Raw genomic sequence first — 20,375 nt, 5'->3', positions numbered from 1 at the left:
TTTTAAATCGCTGGTATTGGGGCCGGCACTGTGGCACACTGGGTTAAAGCCCCAACTTGTAGCGCTGGCATCCCATATGGGCATCTGTTCAAGTCATGGTTACTCTACTTCCGATTCGACTCTCTGCTATGGCCTGGGAAAGCAGTGGAAGATGGCCCAAGTCCTTGGGTCCCTGCATCCTCATGGGAGACCTGTAAGAAATTCCTGGCTCCTAGTTTCTGATCAGCTCAGCTCTGGCTATTATGGTCATCAGTGGAGTGTGCTAGCAGATGGAAGACATCTCTCTCTCTCTCTCTCTGGCTTGATCTCTCTCTGTAACTCTCTTTCAAATAAATAAAATAAATCTTTAAAAAAAGAATCTCTGGGGCTGGCACTGTGGTGCAGTAGGTTAATCCTCCGCCTGCAGCACCAGCATCCCATATGGGCGCCAGTTCTAGTCCTGGCTGCTCCTCTTACAATCCAGCTCTCTGCTGTGGCCTGGGAAAGCAGTAGATGGCTCAAGTCCTTGGGCCCCTGCACCCGTGTGGGAGATCTGGAAGAAGCTCCTGGCTCCTGGCTTTGGATCAGTGCAGCTCCGGCGTTGCAGCCATTTGGGGAGCAAACCAACAGAAGGAAGACCTTTCTCTCTGTCTCTCCCTCTCACAGTCTGTAACTCTACCTCTCAAAAAAATAATATCTTAAAAAAAAAAAGAATCCCTAGTATTGCTAATTATTTTTCTTAATCAGTCTTAACTATGGAATTACTCATCTTATTGCTTTAAAATTTCTTTTCTCTGCTCATGTATTCCACAGTACTTTTGCTTTCTAGTTGCCCAATTCCATTTAAAACAGCAAAACCAAATAACTAGGAATAAATCTAATGAAAAACGTATGTCACACATTAAAAAAACTCAACATTATACAAAATATTTGTATAATGTAATTAAACATGGCTAAACAAACAGAAGATGCAATATGTTCACAGACTGGAAAGACTAGATATTAATGTGCTAATTCTGTCCAAATACATCTATTAGAGATAAAGTACAATCCCAAACAAAATCCCAGCAGGTTTTCTACATGCACAAAACTGACTGTCTGGGGCTGGCGCTGTGGCATAGCAGGTAAAGCTGCTGCCTGCAGTCCCAGCATCCCACATGACTGCCAGTTCTAGTCCCAGCTGCTCCACTTCTGATCCAGCTCTCTGCCAAGTCCTGGGAAAGCAGAAGATGGACCCCTGCACCCACATGGGAGACTCAGAAGAAGTTCCTGGCTCCTGACTTCGGATGAGTGCAGCTCTGGCCACTGTGGCCATTTGGGAGAGAACCAGCAGACAGAAGACCTCTCTCTCTCTCTCCTGCCTCTGCCTCTCTGTAATTCTGCCTTTCAATTAAATAAATAAACCTTTTTTAAACAAAAATAGACTGACTCTCAAATTTTAAGGTAATGCAAAACTCAGATTAAGCAAGGCAATCTTTAAGAACAGATATAAGCTGCCGGCGCCGTGGCTCAATAGGCTAAATCCTCCACCTAGCGGCACCGGCACACCGGGTTCTAGTCCTGGTCGGGGCACCGGATTCTGTCCCGGTTGCCCCTCTTCCAGGCCAGCTCTCTCTCTGCTATGGCCAGGGAGTGCAGTGGAGGATGGCCCAAGTGCTTGGGCCCTGCACCCCATGGGAGACCAGGAGAAGCACCTGGCTCCTGCCTTTGGATCAGCGCGGTGCGCCGGCCGCGGCGGCCATTGGAGGGTGAACCAACAGCAAAGGAAGACCTTTCTCTGTCTCTCTCTCTCACTGTCCACTCTGCCTGTCAAAAAAAAAAAAAAAAAAAAAAAAAAAAAAAAAAAAAAGGAACACTTATAAGCTAAAGGACTTATCAAAGACTTATCTATAAAACTACATTAAGATACTGTGCTATCACTTTAATGATAACTGATAAAGCAATGGAACAGAATGGGATCCTGAAATGAACTTTAGGGCCACCTGGTTTATAATAAGGTTTGACTGCAGTTAGTGGGAGAAAGGATGATTCTTTCAATAGTTAGTTCAAGAAATTTTATAAAGAAATAGTATTTTACTAAATTAATAATTGTTTAATATTCCCTTTACAACAATGGCTTATCAATCTTTCTATATCAGTTTGTCAATGCATATTCTACAAGTATGTAAGAATCTATTATAGAAAAAGTTCTATGGAGCCAAACACATTTGGAAAGCAGTAAATATATGAGCTTAATTTTGCAGGACTTTTTCAGAGCCTTTAATGCACATCAAGTAAGTATCCAATTAAGTTCAGAAAATGACCCAACTTCAATCTCATATCATACATAAAATTGTCATAGTGGACCACATATGTAAATGTCAAAGGCAAAGGCAAAGTTTCCAGCAGAAAATCTAGAAAACAATCGTCATCATTTTGCAGTAGGAAAAGGTTTCTTAAACAGGATACAGCAGGTAATTTCCCAAAGAAAAGACAGAACAGATTTTACTCTATGTAGTGCATTAATGAGGTATAAATTATACCTCATTAAAAAGCAAAAAAGTAAAAACAAAATAGCATATCTAACCAAAAACTAACAAATAAGACAAAAATTATATAGATGATTTTTACTCAGATACAATTTGTTCTAGGATTTTTTTTTAAAAAAAAAGCTTTCTGATTTGAGAAAGGCAGATACTACACAAGACAGGAAAAAAAAATGAAAGAATCTATTCATTTTTATATAATGATTGCCCCACACAGGGCTCTTATGAGACCAAAACAACAACAACAAAAATAAAATTTCAAAATTTCAAAAATAAATTATTTTCAAAAGAAAGATAATGAAGGGAGGGAGGGAAGAAGGGAAGAAATAAGAAAAGGAAGGAAAGAAGGAAGAAAAGCAAACATGGCATACAATCAGAAATGACTACTTTGGAAACAAACAAGCACATCATGTCATGCAGCAGTTAATAAACTCTGCTTTCACTGAAAACTGGTAAAGAAAGGGCAAAAGATCAACACTTATTCTGCTTTTCCTGCATAAACTGTATTTCAGGTAATTGAATAACTGATAAAGGAAAAGTTCTTCATAGCATTTCAACTAGCAAATGCAGAAAGAACGAAATAATCAGAAAAATCACAACTTTAAATCTCAAGGAAACAATGGATCTGGGCAACTATCAATGACTTTTTTATAAGAAACTATTGGTTGTCACCACTGGTTTATCTATGTATTTTTAAAGATTTCTTTATTTACTTGAGAGACAGAATTACACAGAGAGAGACAGAAAGAGAGGTCCTCCATCTGCTGGTTTACCCCCAAATGGTGGCAATGGCCAGTGCTGAGCTAAAGTCAGGAGCCAGGAGCTTCCTCTGGGTCTCCCACATGGGTGCAGGGGCCCAAGCACTTGGGCCATCCTCCACTGCTTTCCCAGGCCATTAGCAGGGAGCTGGATCAGAGTCAAGCAGCCAGGACTTGAACTAGTACCCAAATGAGATTCCAGCACCACCAGTGGATGCTTGACCCATTGTGCCACAGCACTGGCCCCTCAATAACTTATTTTTTAAAAAATAATTCTTGGGCTTTTTGACTAACATGTAAAAAGGTACACTTATGGGATATATTCATGTGATTTTTTTTTTTTTTTTTTTGGACAGATAGAGATAGACAGTGAGAGAGACAGACAGAGAGAAAGGTCTTCCCTCCGTTGGTTCACCCTCCAAATGGCTGCCATGGCCTGCGCACTGCGTTGATCCAAAGCCAGGAGCCAGGTGCGTCCTCCTGGTCTCCCATGTGGGTGCAGGGCCCAAGGACTTGGGCCATTCTCCACTGCCTTCCCAGGTCATAGCAGAGAACTGGATTGGAAGTGGAGCAACCGGGAGTAGAACCAGTGCCCATATGGGATGCCGGCACTGCAGGTGGCAGCCCCACCCACTATGCCACAGTGCTGACCCCTCAATGAGTTTTTTCTTTTCTTTTTTCTTTTTTTTGACAGGCAGAGTTGGATAGCGAGAGAGAGAGACAGAGAGAAAGGTTTTCCTTTTGCCGTTGGTTCACCCTCCAATGGCCGCCACAGCTGGCGTGCTGCAGCCGGTGCACCGCGCTGATCTGAAGCCAGGAGCCAGGTGCTTCTCCTGGTCTCCCATGGGGTGCAGGGCCCAAGCACTTGGGCCATCCTCCACTGCACTCCCGGGCCACAGCAGAGAGCTGGCCTGGAAGAGGGGCAACCGGGACTAGAACCTGGTGTGCCGGCACCGCTAGGTGGAGGATTAGCCTATTGAGCCGCGGCGCCGGCCAATGAGTTTTCTATGTTCACTTGTTAGCATTTCATTCTTTCAATCTGAAGAATTCCTTTTAGCCTATCTTATAAGTCTGATAGTGATAAAGTCTCTTAGCTTATGTTTGCCTAGGAATGTTTCTCTCTCCTTCATATCTGATGGATAGCTTTCCTGGAAAGAGTATTCCAGTTGACAGTTTTATTTTTTCCTTCACTACTGTGAAAGTCACATCCCACTGTCCCCTAACTTGTAAGGTTTCTGCTGAGAAGTCTAGTCAGGCAAGTTGGGCCACTGTTATAGGGTTGTTTCTTTTCTCTCATAGCTTTGAAAAACCTCTTTATCTTTAACCCTGTGCAGTCTTGGGAGGAAAGGGAGATGGATACCAGGCCTAACCAACAGTGTGGTGATACACATCAAAGTTTCTAAAACTGCCCTGCTTACCAGGGGTTGGATGTGAAGGTGTGACATGGGCAATTCTTTCCTTCCTGCTTTCTTCAATGTGTTTTTTCTTATTATGCTAAAACCAGGCACTGAAGTTGCTCACCTGGTTTCTTCACCTGTTCTGAGGGTGACATAATGCATGAACAGTTGTTCAATTGCCTCTGTGGGGGAAGAGGATCATTACAGTATCTTAGTCAGCTGACGCTTAGTCTTCTTGCAGTAACTGATTTTTTGAAACCATTAAGAGAAAAGGTGATGGGTGGATCAGGCTAACAGTATCTGAACTTACAGGTCAGTGTTAAATTAACAACACTAAACATGGGACATGGGACATAGGTGCTTTCTGACATGCAAGAGAAAGCAATGAATTACTTTTAGGTGTGTCTGTGAAACATGCATCTAATGAAGCCTCTCTAGCTCCAACTACAAGAAAATATTAGTACAGGAGATAGAAAAACATCACAGTATCACCAGGAAGCAATCAGCAAAACTCAATACATAGGAACATCTACACGACAAATTACTTGGTCTCTTCAACAAACAAATGCCATGGGAAGGAAAAGGAAGAGCAGAGAAAGAGGGGAACTGTTTTAAATTGAAAAGAACTTTAATAAACAGGATACCAAATGTTATAAGGATATCTGTGGATTCTGATTTGAACAAAACAACTACAGAAAGACGTTTTGGAATCAAGATTACCTTCCTGTATTTTAATTTTGACTTAAACGTTCCCAATGATTCCTTCTGTGAACTTTCTTATAGGGTCTCATTTTTTTGTTTGCTTTTTCTGCAGATTACATATAGAAACTGTATTTGCCTCAACTAATAGCTCTATAACATTGTTCCTTTTTCAACACTAGCTTACAGCAATGTTTCCTAAAATATTTCAGCAGGGATTAGAAAAATGTTACACAGCCAAATAAATTTGGGAAATGTTGAAGTACACTTTTTATGTAGGACTTTTCAGAATATTAATATTCTCAAGTGAAATGAACAGAAGAGCATCCAAAACAGCATTTTGGCCACAGTTATTTTTGCTATTTGAACACTTTTGTACAGGACATCTCATGGGATTAGTGTTATTTAGAACTAATTTTGAAAAATTAACTAAAATGTATTTATGTTTGCCATAGTTAAGTGTAGTTTGATTATCTTAATCTGATGATTTAAAAACGCAACAGAAGTACAAACTAAGCTATTTACCATATAAATGGTTTCTTATTTGTGGGGAAAAAGTACTGAAATATGTATCTAATAGAAACAACCTTTGAAAATGTGAAAAATTGCTAATACCAAATATTGTACACATACCTGGCAGAATTCACATGTAATTTGAATTTCATAAGTTAAGCAGCTTATCACGTCCTGTTTTTCATGGCAAGGATACTGAAAAATGAAGTGGTTTCACATTGTTAAAAACAGTTTTGAAACACTTTTTGAAACAATAGAAAGTAAAACATTCAAATTATTTTCTGTAATATTACTGTCATCCAAAAATCTAGTCACTATGAAGAACTTAAAAAAAAAAAAAAGATTTATTTATTTGAAAGACAGAGCTACAGAGAGAGAGAGGGAGAGACACAGAAAGAGATCATCCATCTGGTTCACTTCCAAGATGGCCCTAATGACTGGAGCTAGGCCAAACCAAAGCCAAGGAGCCAAGAACGCCAATGGGTTTCCCACATGCGTGGCAGGGCCCCAACTCCTTGGGCCAGCTTTGGTTGCTTTCCCAGGTGCATTAGCAGAGAGCTGGACAGGAAGTGGAGCAGCCAGGACTCAAACTGGTGCTCATATGGATGCCAGTATCACAGTCAGTAGCTTAATCCACTATGCCACAACACCAGCCCCTAAGAATTTTTACAGAGTGAGTACTGCTTCTGCAACATAAACACCCAAAGAAGAGCCTGAAGTATAGTTACTAATACATCCAATTCCACAAAAGAGGTTTAAGAAAAAAACATTTAATTCAACCTTTAAGGTTCTGGTTGAAGGACAGTCATTCAACAAGTAAAAATCCTTCTGAAGCCTGATGAGCAAGATGAGTTCTAGTATTTCATAATTTACATTCAGAAAGCTTTTAAATTTTAAAAATATTCTCTTCAGCAGTCAGGTTCTCAGCCTAATTTATCAGAAATGTGCTTCTCTCATAATGTAGCTGAACTATACAGGCAGCTCTCACTTCCATAAATTTACAGCTTGCTTATTTAACTTAAAGATAAATCTGCATACAGCATACTAAAACTACATAGGCCAATAATCCATTTTTAAAAAACTATATCAGGCCTGTGCTCTGGTATAGCAGGTTAGGCCTCCACCTGAAGTGCCATTTGAGTGCCGCTTCGAGTACTGGTTGTTCCACTTCTGATCCAGAAGTGGAGGCAGGACTTGATCTCAGGCACTCTGATATGGAATGTGGGCTTCTCAGTGATGGCTTAACCTGCTGAGCCACCATACCCACCCCTCAAGAAACATATTAGAAACAAAGATGGAAAGGAACCCTGAAACACTAATAAACAGTACCTTCAGTCAAGAAATCTTCAGTCTAGCCAAAGGAGGAGAATATAGAAATACGATCTCAATTAATGTTGCAAGAATATAGAAATATAAGCATCAGGAGTATTAAAGCGGTGCAAGGACCAATCTGATTGTTCCAGGAAAGCTTCCTGAGGGAGTCAACCTTTGGTATCTATCTTTCTTTTCTACCATCATTACTACAACTGTCCCTCTCCCCAACAAAACAAGTTCCTTACTCTCACAAAGCTTACTTCCTAGCTAATCAATAGAAGTACCCATTTCCCTATATATATAGGTATAGTTACAGAGAGAGAGGCAGAGTTACAGAGAGATGGAAAAGATAGAGAGAAAGGCCTTCCATCTGCTGGTTTACTCTACAAATGGCCACAATGGCTGGAGCTGAGGTGATCTGAAGTCAGGAGCCAGGAGCTTCTTCTGGGTCTCCCATGTAGGGTTAGGGGCCCAAGCACTTGGGTCATCTTCTACTGCTTTCCCAGGCCATAGCAGAGAGCTGGATCAGAAGAAGAGCAACTGGGACTAGAAACCAGTGCCCAAATGGGATTCCAGTGCCACAAGTGGAGGCTTAGCCAACTACGCCACAGCATCAGCCTGATATTTTAATATCTAGCTGAGGTGACTGTAATTACTAACTTTTCACCACCCTGTGACGTAAGTGAAAGCCAATCCCTCTGGGAAGCTTAAATGTTATCTCTGTCAATCTAATTCAATCTCAAGCTCTCAATCTAGACTTATCTCCCTTTTACAGCAAAGTTTGAAATATGCTTATATTGGAATCCTGCAAGGGAGTTTCTTGTTAAACGATAAATTGTTGAGGAAGTCAATGATTACAGAGAAAGAACTGTTGAGATTTCATTAAAATTTTCATGACAAGTTCATAATATCTTTTAATTTTATTTTCTATGAACTTTTTGAAACCCTCTCATTTCATACCACTGTTCTAGTAAGCATCAACAATCTGTACTCGTAGAAAACTCACTTTCATGAAGAGTATTCTGGTATGTTCTAAGTAAAGTTTAAAAGGAGTCAGCTTTCACTCTCCTTGCTCTCATGATGTGGTGCCATCAAAGTTCCTCCTTCTCTTCCATCAACAAACACTGGAGTATCTACTCCATGCTTGGCACTTTGCTTGATGCTGGGGATGTAGTGATGAATTAAAACAGATACCTGCCTTCACAGGACTTCCAGAACAGTGATAGGCTTATACTTGTCAAACATACAACTCTGATGTCTTTAACCTGTAATAAATTAAGAATAAAACCCCAAATTAAGTATAAAATTATCTCTAAATGCTTGAAGGACAAATCTGGTAATTTATTTAGTAAATTTTATCAGATTCAACCTTTTTAGGGGTTATATCCATACTTAAGAGATAAAAATCTGAATTACCCTTTCTTTTGAACCTTGCCTTCTTCTGGGTTCTACCTCCATTTAACAATATCATTCTCGGAAAATGACCTTCAATTTGCATATTCTCTTCACATTGTCTGAAATTTACCTTCCAAATGAGAGGCTGTCTTCACTGATATCATATTGTTACAGCCCAATTCAAATGACATTTCCTGTGTGATACTTTCCTCATAATCCAAAATGAAAATTTCTTCTATAAGCTTTCTGTGTTATGTTTTGCAAACAGTTCTCTTACTATTTTCAAAAATGCAATCTATTACATAATCTGTGTGCTTCTCCCACCCCAGCATGCTGCCTACCATTCCTTAAAGAATCACAACACAACAAGAGGAATATGAGCTTCTGGGTCAGAACTAGCTTGAAGCCTGGTTGTGACACTCATAAGCAGTCTTGTGCAAGTTTCTAAATGTCTTTGAGCTTCAGTTTCCTCTACAATAAAATAGGGGTAATATCACCTGCCTCACAAAGTTGTTGTAAGCAATAAAAGCAGTATATGTGTGGGGCAAGTATCTGGCACCATGTTTAAAAAGCTGCTTGGTGGGGCCAATGCTGTGTGTGGTACAGCAGGTTAAACCGCTGACTGCAGAGCCAGTATCCCATATAGATGCCAGTTCAAGTACCAGCTGCTCCACTTCCCATCCAGCTCCCTGCTAATGCACCTGGGGAAGCACAGGAAGATGCTCCAAGTATTTGGGTCCCTGCCACCATGTGGGAGAGTGGGAGACCAGAAGAAGCTCATGGCTCCTGACTTTGGTCTAGTCCAGCCCTGTCGCTCCCCGTCTTCATGGGGGAACGACACTAAACCCTGCCTAGGCTTCATATCCGAGTCACGGCACCATTATGTCGCTCCCCCTCTTTGTGGAGGAACGACACAGGACCCTGCGCTGTTCTTTCGTCTGCTCGGCCCTCCCCGGGTTTGCTGCTGGTTCTTCCCGGGTTGGCTACTATCCCTTCCACCTCCGTGGAAGGGCAGTTCCCCCTGGCCACATTCCCCACTTCCGCAGGGGAGCGGCACTCCGCCGGCCGGCTCTCTCGGGGGCTGCACAGATGTTCCCCTTAGATGTTCCTGGTGCGTGCCGTCTCTCTCCTCCTTTATAGTCCTCCGCCAATCCCAACTCGGCTGCCCACACGCCGAGTACGCTGCTCTCCTCCAATCAGGAGCGAGTCCTACAGTTTATTGGCTGAACTGGAGGCACCTGTGTAGAAGCTGTTTTCTTCTCTCCCAGCGCCATATTGTGGGAGAGCAGATGCATAGAATAAGTCTTAATTCCAGTAACTCAGTCTAGTCCGGGTTGCTCCCCACACAGCCCTGGCCATTGCAGCCATTTGAGGAGTGAACCAGTAGATGGAAGATTTCTCTCTTAGTCTCTGTCTCTCCCTCTCTCTCTGTAACTCTGCATCTCAAATAAAATAAAATAAATCTTAAAAAAAAAAAAAAAAAAGAACCCACTTGGTATTCTTGCATCTGAGTACTTGGTTTGAGTCCTAGCTCTGCTTTAATTTCAGCTTCCTGTTAATGTATGCCTGAAAGGCAGGAGATGAGAGCTCAAGTACTGGGTCTCTGTCATGCTCATAGAAGGCAGGGATACAGTTCCAGGCTCCTGGCTCTAGCGTGCCCTAGACTCAGCTGTTGCAGACATTTGAGGAATTAATCAGTAGGCAGAAGATATCATCATCTGTCTCTGTCTTTCCAATAAAATTTAAAAATACATCAAAAAATTTTCGAGACAGATAATTATTTAAAAAATAGTATATGTAAAGTCCTAGCAGACTGCTCGGCACAATAACATTATAAGGCTATTCTATTCATCCTTATATCTCCAAGTATCTTACTGCTAAGAGCAAGCACAAAGTAAATATTGGATTAACTGACAAGGAACTGCAACTGCTAATATTTACTTTCTAAAAAAAAAAAAATTTTATTTGTTTCAAAGTCAGAGTTACAGAGAGAAGGGGGAGGGAGGGAGAGAGGGAAGGAGGGAGGGAGGGAGAGAGAGAGAGAGAGAGAGAGAGAGATTGATCTTCCACCTGCTGGTTTACTCCCCAGATGGCTGCAACAGTCAAGTCTGTGCCAGGCTGAAGCCAGGAGTCATGAGCTTTTTCCAGGTCTCCCACATGAGAGGCAGGGTCCCTAGCACTAAGGCCATCCTCCGCTGCTTTTCCTAGGCCATTAGTAGGGAGCTGGATTGGAAGTGGAGCAGCCGGGACTTGAATCAGCACCCAAATAGGATGACAGCATCATAGGCAATGGCTTTATCCACTACGCCACAATGCTGGCCCCAATATTTACTTCTTTTAAAAAAAAATTTTTTTTTCATTTGTTTGAAAGTCAGGATTACACAGAGAGAGGAGAGGGAAAGAGAAACAGAGAGAGAGGTCTTCCATCTGCTGGTTCACTCCCCAATTGGCCACAACGGCCGGAGCTGCACCAATCCAAAGCCAGGAGACAGGAGCTTCTTCCAGGTCTCCCACACGGGTGCAAGGGTCTAAGACTTGGGCCTTCTTCTACTGCTTTCCCAGGCTATAACAGAGAGCCGGATCGGAAGTGGAGCAGCTGGGACTTGAACTGGCGCTCACAGGGGATGCAGGTACTGCAGGCGGCAGCTCTACACACTATGCCACAGCACCAGCATACCATATTTACTTATAGAAATACAAACTCTATTAAATTAAACATAAATAATATGTACTAGAGATGGCTTAGATGATCAAGGAAAATTGATCAAGCTACTGATCAATCATTACTGATATTTAAGCAGCGTTTATTTCCCAGAGTAGTACTAATTCAGAAAGACAGTTATTTATCCAAATTTAGGTATTGAAAATATTATAACAACATAATTTCAAATAAAAAGATTTCATAGCAATTACAGGTAATAATCATTCTATATTGAATACACATTATTAACATTTTTCTAAGTGATTTATGTATCTATATTTGGTCTCTTAAGAGCTCTATGAAGTGTGCTTTATTATTCCCAATTTACTGATGGAGAAATTGTAATAAGGATAGCTAAAGTATGACAATCTTACTTCAGAGCTAGTACTGTGCGATATTAACCAATACTACCACTAAGCTAAATTGCTGAATTTAATCATTTAAAGTAAAATGAAGATTTACACAAAATGTCCACAAGGAAAGCTAAAGTTAAAGTGCTTTATTGGTGTGTGAGCAAAACAAAAAATCAGAAGACAATCAAAAAATACTATATGATTCCATTTATCCAAAATTCTAGAAAATAAAAGCTAATGTATAGAAAGGCAACCAGGGGTTGCCTAGGGACAAGAATATGAGGAATTGGAGGGAAAGATTCCAAAGCCACTCTAATAAAGGCACTGTGATGTGGGATGCAGACATCCCAAGTAGTATCTTTTTTTTTTTTTTTTTTTTGACAGGCAGAGTGGACAGTGAGAGAGAGACAGAGAGAGAAAGGTCTTCCTTTGCCGTTGGTTCACCCTCCAATGGCCGCCGCTGCAGCCGGCGCACCGCGCTGATCCTGGCAGGAGCCAGGAGCCAGGTGCTTTTCCTGGTCTCCCATGGGGTGCAGGGCCCAAGCACCTGGGCCATCCTCCACTGCACTCCCTGGCCATAGCAGAGAGCTGGCCTGGAAGAGGGGCAACCGGGACAGAATCCGGCGCCCCAACCGGGACTAGAACCCGGTGTGCCGGCGCCGCAAGGTGGAGGATTAGCCTATTGAGCCACGGCGCCGGCTCCAAGTAGTATCTTAACTGCTATGCCAAACCCTTGTCTCTAGGGAGTATTTTTGATTGGTTATCTAGTATTCTATCATATGGAAATGAGATATTTATTTAACCAGTTCTCTTATTAATAGACTTTTATTATTAATTACTATCTCTGGGACAATCTTCTTGCAGTATCTATAAAAACTGGGACAGGATGAATTTCTAGAAGTGAAACTGCTCCATGAAAGTGAAGGCATATTTGAAGGTTTTGATTTATATTCCCTGTGACTGGGTCCCCTGACATCTCCAATATTGTTACATGAGGTCCTCTTAAAAAAAAGAAAAAAGTAAACGTGAATTTATCTGAATGAGCTGTTATTTCCTAAGTACCAAATACCTGGAGAGGGCCTTGGGAAGGAGACTGAAGAAATAGTGCCTGAGCTACCTCTTCTCAAAGAAAGAGCAATCTGCCACTCCAGGATAACATTTCAGGAAGAGAAGATACCACTAGTGAGGCACAATTAAGCAGAGTACACTGAGTGATCCCTAAGAATTTCTGAAGGTTGATGCATGGGATATAAGGGAAGAGAGAGAAACAAATTTTGAAGGGGCTTTAATACCAGGGCAGGCCGGCACCGCGGTTCAATAGGCTAATCCTCCACCTAGCAGCGCCGGCACACCAAGTCCTAGTCCCGGTCGGGGCGCCGGATACTTTCCCAGCTGCCCCTCTTCCAGGCCAGCTCTCTGCTGTGGCCTGGGAGTGCAGTGGAGGATGGCCCAAGTCCTTGGGCCCTGCACCCCATGGGAGACCAGGAGAAGCACCTGGCTCCTGCCATCGGATCAGCGCGGTGCACCGGCCGCAGCACGCTGGCTGTGGCGGCCATTGGAGGGTGAACCAACGGCAAAAGGAAGACCTTTCTCTCTGTCTCTCTCTCTCTATCCACTCTGCCTGTCAAAATAAATACATACATACATACCAGGGCAAAAAGTTTAGATTCCACTCTCTCTCTCTCTTTTTTTTTTTTTTTGGACAGGCAGAGTGGACAGAGAGAGTGACAGAGAGAAAGGTCTTCCTTTTGCCGTTGGTTCACCCTCCAATGGCCGCCGCGGCCGGCGCACCACGCTGATCCGATGGCAGGAGCCAGGTACTTATCCTGGTCTCCCATGGGGTGCAGGGCCCAAGCACTTGGGCCATCCTCCACTGCACTCCCTGGCCATAGCAGAGAGCTGGCCTGGAAGAAGGGCAACCGGGACAGAATCCGGCACCCGGACTGGGACTAGATCCCGGTGTGCCGGCACCGCAAGGCGGAGGATTAGCCTAGTGAGCTGTGGCGCCGGCCCAGATTCCACTCTCACTCTCCCACCACCCAACCCTCTCTTCCCTCAGCCTCAGGATTATAAACTGTGGTTCTGGGCAAACTGCTAAGCTAAGAAAGTTTCTCATGGTTTTAAAAAATTACTGGTGAGGATGAAAGGCAAAGAAAAAATCCAACAGAGACCATATGTGGTCCTCACAAATCCTAAAATATTCATATTTACAATCAGGTTCCATTTATAGAAAAAGTCTGCCAGATCCTGCTAGAAGAAATTGAAAGATTTTAGGTAAGCGAACTAGATAATCAGATGAGCATTTTGCAAGATCACTAACACAAGTGTGGAGGATAGATTAAAGAAGGTGATACAATGCATCAAAAAAAACAGCACAAGACCCTGCTAATTCAGGAGAATGATGGTCTGAACTCAAGCAGTATCTCCTCAAAATGAGGGAAAAGTACTAGTTAAGAAGAAAAATGCTCTTAGAATAAAGTCTCAAATCTTTAACACTTTACAGATCCCTGCACGGACTAATAGCTGCCTCCCACCCCAGTATTACGCTACCTCTTAATCTCTGGCCCCAGGTATACGACAGGCTTTTAATCAGCTCCTTCCCTCAGCACAGAATGCTCTCAAATCCTACTCATCTACCCCTTTTACCAGTTAACACCACTCACTTCTGATCTTGTATCCACTATTCCCACCCCTTGAAACCCAGCTCTCTCTTTCATTTACTCATTCACTCATTCACTCATTAAACATTACTAAGCCAATGCCAGTAATGAAAAGGAACTGTGCTAGATGCCAAGTACAATGACAGGACACAGTCCCTGTCTTCATGGTCCTTATACTGTCTGGAGAACACATCTTACCAAATCAGTAAACTTAAACAGCTAGATAAAGTCAAGTTAGTTAAAATCATTTAGTATATCAATGTTTAAGAAAAAATTTAACAGTGTTACCACCCTTTCATTCATATTCTTGATTTCAAATTTTTTTACTGTTCAGGGGAGTTCTAAGATGGTTGAATAGATGACCAGCATTTATTTGCCTGTTCCTCCAGAGAATCAAAGCAACAAATCAATAGCTGCATCTCAGGGTAAGTGCCTGAGGAAAAAGACAGGAGCTCAGTAGGGGAATAAAGGGAACATAGCAGGTTAAGGAGGGATTCCAGCATAGAAAAAGAAGCAAAGCCAACCAGCAATGGAGATACAGACGCTAGCCCAATGGCTTGGGGGACTCCCCAGTGCAGGGGAAGCGAGGTATAGGGATCATGCACTGTCCACGTGTTCGGAAATAAATCGGACCTATCCCTGCAGGTGGTCCGATCTCGCGCGGAAGAAGCTCTTGGCCCCTGGCTTCGGATTGGCCCAGCTCCAGCCATTGCAGCCATTTGGAAAATGAACCAGCAGACAGAAGACCTCTCTCTCTCTGCCTCTCTAACCCTGCCTTTCAAATAAATAAATAAATCTTAAGAAACAAACAAACAAAAAAACAAACAACTGTGGCTTCATGAATCCAATTAGATCTAGTGAGCAATGGTGAGTCTAGTATCCTAGCCCATGCAGCACTACTACAGTGCCATCACCTCCAATTCCCTACCCCACTCCCACCCACAGCATTGCTTACTGGCACTGGGACCTATGCACACCAGGATCTGTTATGTTTTCTGTAATCCCAGATGGTCAACCTCCCCACCACTTCTCAGTACTGTATATGCTTTTGGGATGATGCTCAGGACTGTGCGTATACCCAGTCTGCTTACAGTGAAGGTGCTGCTACAGCGAGGGAGACTATGCTATGCTGTCTAACTGGAACTAACACCATAGTAGTCCACCATGCTAACACCAGAAGACACATCTTCATAATAATAAGTCTTCAATCCAGGAAAGCCATTCCTTAAGAAGCAACATGGGTGGGCTTTTGGCCTAGTGGTTAAGATCCTGTTTGGGATGCCCACATCCCATTCTGAAGTACTTGGTTCAAGTCCTGGCTCTGTTCCTGATACTAGTTTCTGGCTGATACATAACCTGGGAGGCACAAAGTGATGATCTAAGTAGTTAGGCTTTTGTCATCCCTATAGAAGACCCAGAATGAACTCTGGTATTGTGGCACAAAGGGTAAAATAGCCACTTGGGGATGCCCATATCTCATATTAGAGTGCCTGGTTTAAGTACAGTCTCTGCTTGTAACTCAGCTTCCTGCCTGGAGGCAGCAGATGATAGCAGAGGTACCTGGCTTCTTGCTACCATATGGAACACCTGGATGAACTTCCTGGCTTCTGGCTATTGCAGGCATTTAGACAGAGAACCAGCAGATGGAAGATATCTCTCCCCTCAACCACCACACACACACTCTTTCAATAAATAAATAAATTTGTTTTAAAAAGCCACAAAGTGGCTCAAAAGATTTAAAAAATAAGATCCAGGAGGCAGCATTATGGTGTAGCAGGTTAGGCCTCTACCTGTAATGCTGGCATCCCATATGGGTGTCAGTTTGAGTCCCTGCCTCTTCACTTCTGATCCAGTTCCCTGTTAACGCACCTGGGAAAGCAGTGGAACATGGCTCAAGTGCTTGGGCAAACTGCATCCACATGGGACACCTGGAGGAAGCTCCCACCTCCTGGCTTTGGCTTGGCCCAGCTCTAGCTTTTGCTGCCACTTGGGAAGTGAACCAGCGATGATCTCTCTCACTGTAACGCTGCCTTTCAAATTAAAAAAAAAAAAAAAGAAAGAAAAAAAATACCACAAACTGTACTACAGACTAAAAACTAAGAGGTAATTATAGTTGCAGAATGTATGTCCTTTTCATCAACACATGGGACATTCTCTAGGCTAGACCACATGTTAGGCCACAGAACAAGTCTCATCAGATTCAAAAGAACTGAATTATAATATGTATTTTTCCTGACCACATGGAGTAAAATCAGAAATCAAACACAAGGAACTCCAGAAATGAGACAAATTCATGGAGAGTGAATAACATGCTTCTGAGTGAACAATGAGTTGTTAAAGAAAACTCGTAAGATTAGAAATTCCTTGAAACTAATGAAAATGGAAACAACAAACCAAAATTTACGAGATACAGCAAAAACAGTACTAAGGGGAAAAGTTAACAGCAATAAGCTCTAAGCTTTCACATAAAAACAAAACAAAAACTAAGAACAAACAACCTAACAATATACCCAAGGACCTAGAAAAATAAGAATGGACCATAAACAAGAAGTTATACTCAAAGTCAGTAGAAGTAAAGAAATAATCAGAGCAAAACTAAATGAAATAGAAACTAAGAAAACAATAGAAAAAAAAAAATGAAATAAAAAGTAGATTTCTTGAAGATGAATTAAATAAATTTGTAGTCAGAGTAAGAAAAAAGAGAAGACTTAAGTAAATAAAATTGAGGGATGAAAAAGGACATTATAACCAATACCAGAGAAATACAAAGGATGATTAGGAACTATTAGGAACAACTGTATGTTAATAAATTGGAAAACCTGTAAGAAATGGATGGATAAATTTCTCAATATATATAACCTACCAAAACTGAGCCATGAAGACACAAAAAATCTGGACAGATCAGTAACAACTAATGAAACTGAGTCAGTATTCAAAATCTCCCAAAAAGAAAAGCCTAGAATTATATGACTTACTTCACTTTCCAACTGTATCAAACTTTTAATTAATACAAACTCTTCTCAAACTATTAAAAAAAAAAATCAAAAGGAAGGGAGCCCTTCCAAACTCATTCTATAAAGTCACCATTACCTTGATTCCAAAACCAGACAAGGACTCAACAAGGAAAAGAAACTCTAGAACAAGAAACCTGACAAACACAGTACATAGTACATCACATCAACCAAATGAAAAATAAAAATTATGTAATCATCCCAAGAGATTCACAAAAAGCATTCAATAAAATTCAACACTTACTCATAATAAAAACCTTGAGCAAATCTGTATAGATGGAAAGTACCTCAACAAAATAAAGGCTATATATGACAAACCCACAGACAACATCATATTGAATGGGAAAAAACAGAAAGTATTACCTCTAAGATCTGGAACTCAACAAAGATTCTCATTGCTCTTATTCAAAACAGTACTGCAAGTCTTAGCCATATTAGGAATGAGAATGAAATAAAAGGCATATAAATAGGAAAGGACGAAGTCAAACTATTGCTATTGATAGATGACTTGATTCTACTTAAACAGAAAGCAAAAGATCTCAAAAGGAGAACACTATAAAACAGATTAACAAACTCATTAAAGTCACAGAATATAAATTCTCAAAAATCAGTATATTTTTATATACCAAAACAAACTAGCTGCCAAAATTATAAAAGCAATCCCATTTGTGGCTGGCTTTGTGGTGCAGTAGGTTAAGCCACTGCTTGCAATGCCTTATGAGAGTATGGTTCAGGTCTTGGCTGCTCTGCTTCTAAACCAGCTTCCAGCTAATGCACCTGGAAAAGCAGCAGCAGGTGGCACAAGTCCTTGGGCCCCTGCATCCACAGGGAGACCTATATGGAGTTCCTGGCACCTGGCTTTGGCCTGGCCAAGTCTGGGATGTAGTAGCCATTTGGTGAGAGAATCAACAGATGGAAGATACCGGTTTCTCTGTCTCTGTTACCCTGATTTTCAAATAAATAAAAAAATCTTTAAAAAACAAGCAAAAAATCCCATTTATCATGGCCACCAAAAAGCAAAACCAAACAAAAAAAAACCTTGGAATAAATTTAACTAGATGTAAGAGATCACTACAGGGAAAATTACAAACATTTATGAAAGAAATTGAACAAAACACACAAAAATTGGAAAGGCCTTCCATGTTCACATATTAGAACATTGTTAAAACGTCCACATCACTCAGAGTGACTTAGAGATTCAAGGCAAGTCCCATCAGAATACCAACAACATTCTTCACGGAACCAGGAAAGCAATCTTAAAAATTCCTAGGAAACGGGCTTGCGCCATGGCTCAATAGGCTAATCCTCCGCTTGTGGCGCCGGCACACCGGGTTCTAGTCCCGGTCAGGGCGCTGGATTCTGTCCCGGTTGCCCCTCTTCCAGGCCAGCTCTCTGCTATGGCCAAGGAGTGCAGTGGAGGATGGCCCAAGTGCTTGGGCCCTGCACCCGCATGGGAGACCAGGAGAAACACCTGGTTCCTGCCATCGGATCAGCGTGGTGCGCCGGCTGTGGTGGCCATTGGAGGGTGAACCAACGGCAAAAAAAAGGAAGACCTTTCTCTCTGTCTCTCTCTCTCACTGTCCACTATGCCTGTCAAAAAAAAAAAAATTTCCTAGGAAACACCAAAAAATCTGAACGGTCAAAGCAATCTTAAAAAGAACAAAGCAGGGCAGGCTCTTTATAGTGATTAAGATACAATGTGGGATGCTTGCATCCTCTATCACAGTGCCTGGATTTGAGTCTCAGCTCTATCTTGTATTCCAGCTTCCGGCTGATGGACACCCTGGTGTGGCGGGACTTGGGGAATCCTGGCTAAGCTTACTGCAGGTCGTTCCTTCCACGAATGAAAAGAATTCCCAGGTGAAGGCACAGAGATGAACAGGAAACAAGGATTTATTTGGAGCAAAAGTGTAAGCCAAGAACCAAGTCATTTATGAACAAAACAGACAAAAAAGCAAAAGCTTCCAAACAAAGAAAAACCCTTCTCTAAAGAAAAACTTCCAACAATGAAGAAGTATCCATGAAAGAAAAAAGACATGACAAAGCTAAAAAGCCCACAAAAGAAAAAGCCTTGATTATTTGGCAGGGAGGAAGAAGAAAACCCCATCAACGAGCTTAGGCCTACCCTTCCGACCCTCGCGAAGCATTGGGGGTGATGTCCTGGGTTAAAATTTAATATTCAAAAGGGGGCAGTGGGCTGCAGCAGTGCCCATTTCTCAATTTTAGGAAATAGTGGAAGTGTCATGGTGTCAGGTGTATGATGAGAATGGGAGTGGCCCTTATGGTAGCTTTATTATGACTTAAAGGTCACTGAGGAGCTGGCAAGTTCACAATATTGTGAACTTTTGGTTTCTGCTACTGGGAGAGGGGCAGGGCTTGCTGGTGCATGGGAGCTGGGCCTACATGGTGTACACACAGGGAAGCCTGCCTGTGCACAGCAGGGAAAGAGAGCCTGGATGTACACAGAAGGAGACCCATCATGTGGGCCCAGTCAGGATGTCACAGGGGTCAGGGCAGGCAGACTGTGGCCTTTGAAAACATGACTGACAGCAGCTGTCAATGAAGGACCTCCCATATGTGGGATGAGCCATCCAACAATGGTCTGTGGTGTCAATTATGGACCCTCACCATTGCACAGTTCAGGTGTGGCTGTCAAACTCTGCAGTACTTATCAGTCAGTCACTGACAGTTGGGCCAGTTGGCAAGGGGTTGTCAGACCTTCACTCTACCCTTAGCTGGCAAAATTCCAATGTGGCTCCTCTCATTAACTATGTACTTTCCCACAATACTTGGAGACAACAGGTGCTGGTTTCAGTAATTGGGTCCTTGCCACCCATGTGGGAAACCTGGATTGAGTCCCAACTCTTGGTTTTGGCCTGGCCCAACTCTGGCTATTGTGGGCATTTGGGGAGCGAACCAGAAATCTCTTGTATTTCTGTCTCTCAAATAAAAACAAGAAAATATCCAACCCAATGAAATGTTAAAAACAAAAGCAAAAACCTGGAGGCATCATGGCACCAGATAGCAAAACATACCATAGAGCTTTTGTAACTAAAATAGCAGGATACTG

General features: G+C 42.1%; 1 protein-coding gene across 20 annotated transcripts in view; it reads right to left on the bottom strand.

The window, feature by feature from the left end:
* The window catches only part of ATF2 (activating transcription factor 2), a 107,583-nt gene that overhangs the window by 68,812 nt on the left and 18,396 nt on the right, over nt 1-20,375 (bottom strand). For 8 of the 20 annotated variants that reach the window (XM_070070661.1, XM_070070665.1, XM_051848486.2 and 5 more), the window contains one exon: nt 5,992-6,066. The exons of 2 other annotated variants lie outside the window; for them this stretch is intronic. In XM_070070661.1, the coding sequence (XP_069926762.1) occupies nt 5,992-6,023 (32 nt within the window). In that variant the 5' untranslated portion in view covers nt 6,024-6,066. Of the gene's footprint in view, nt 1-5,991; nt 6,067-8,191; nt 8,451-20,375 lie in introns of all 20 variants that reach the window. 10 more of the 20 variants (XM_070070663.1, XM_051848479.2, XM_051848487.2 and 7 more) reach the window with 3 other exon arrangements.

Source organism: Oryctolagus cuniculus, chromosome 3, assembly GCF_964237555.1.
Source record: "Oryctolagus cuniculus chromosome 3, mOryCun1.1, whole genome shotgun sequence".
Lineage (NCBI taxonomy): Eukaryota > Metazoa > Chordata > Mammalia > Lagomorpha > Leporidae > Oryctolagus > Oryctolagus cuniculus.
Note: the sequence above shows the minus strand (reverse complement) of the source record. Positions and strands in the feature narration are given on the sequence as shown.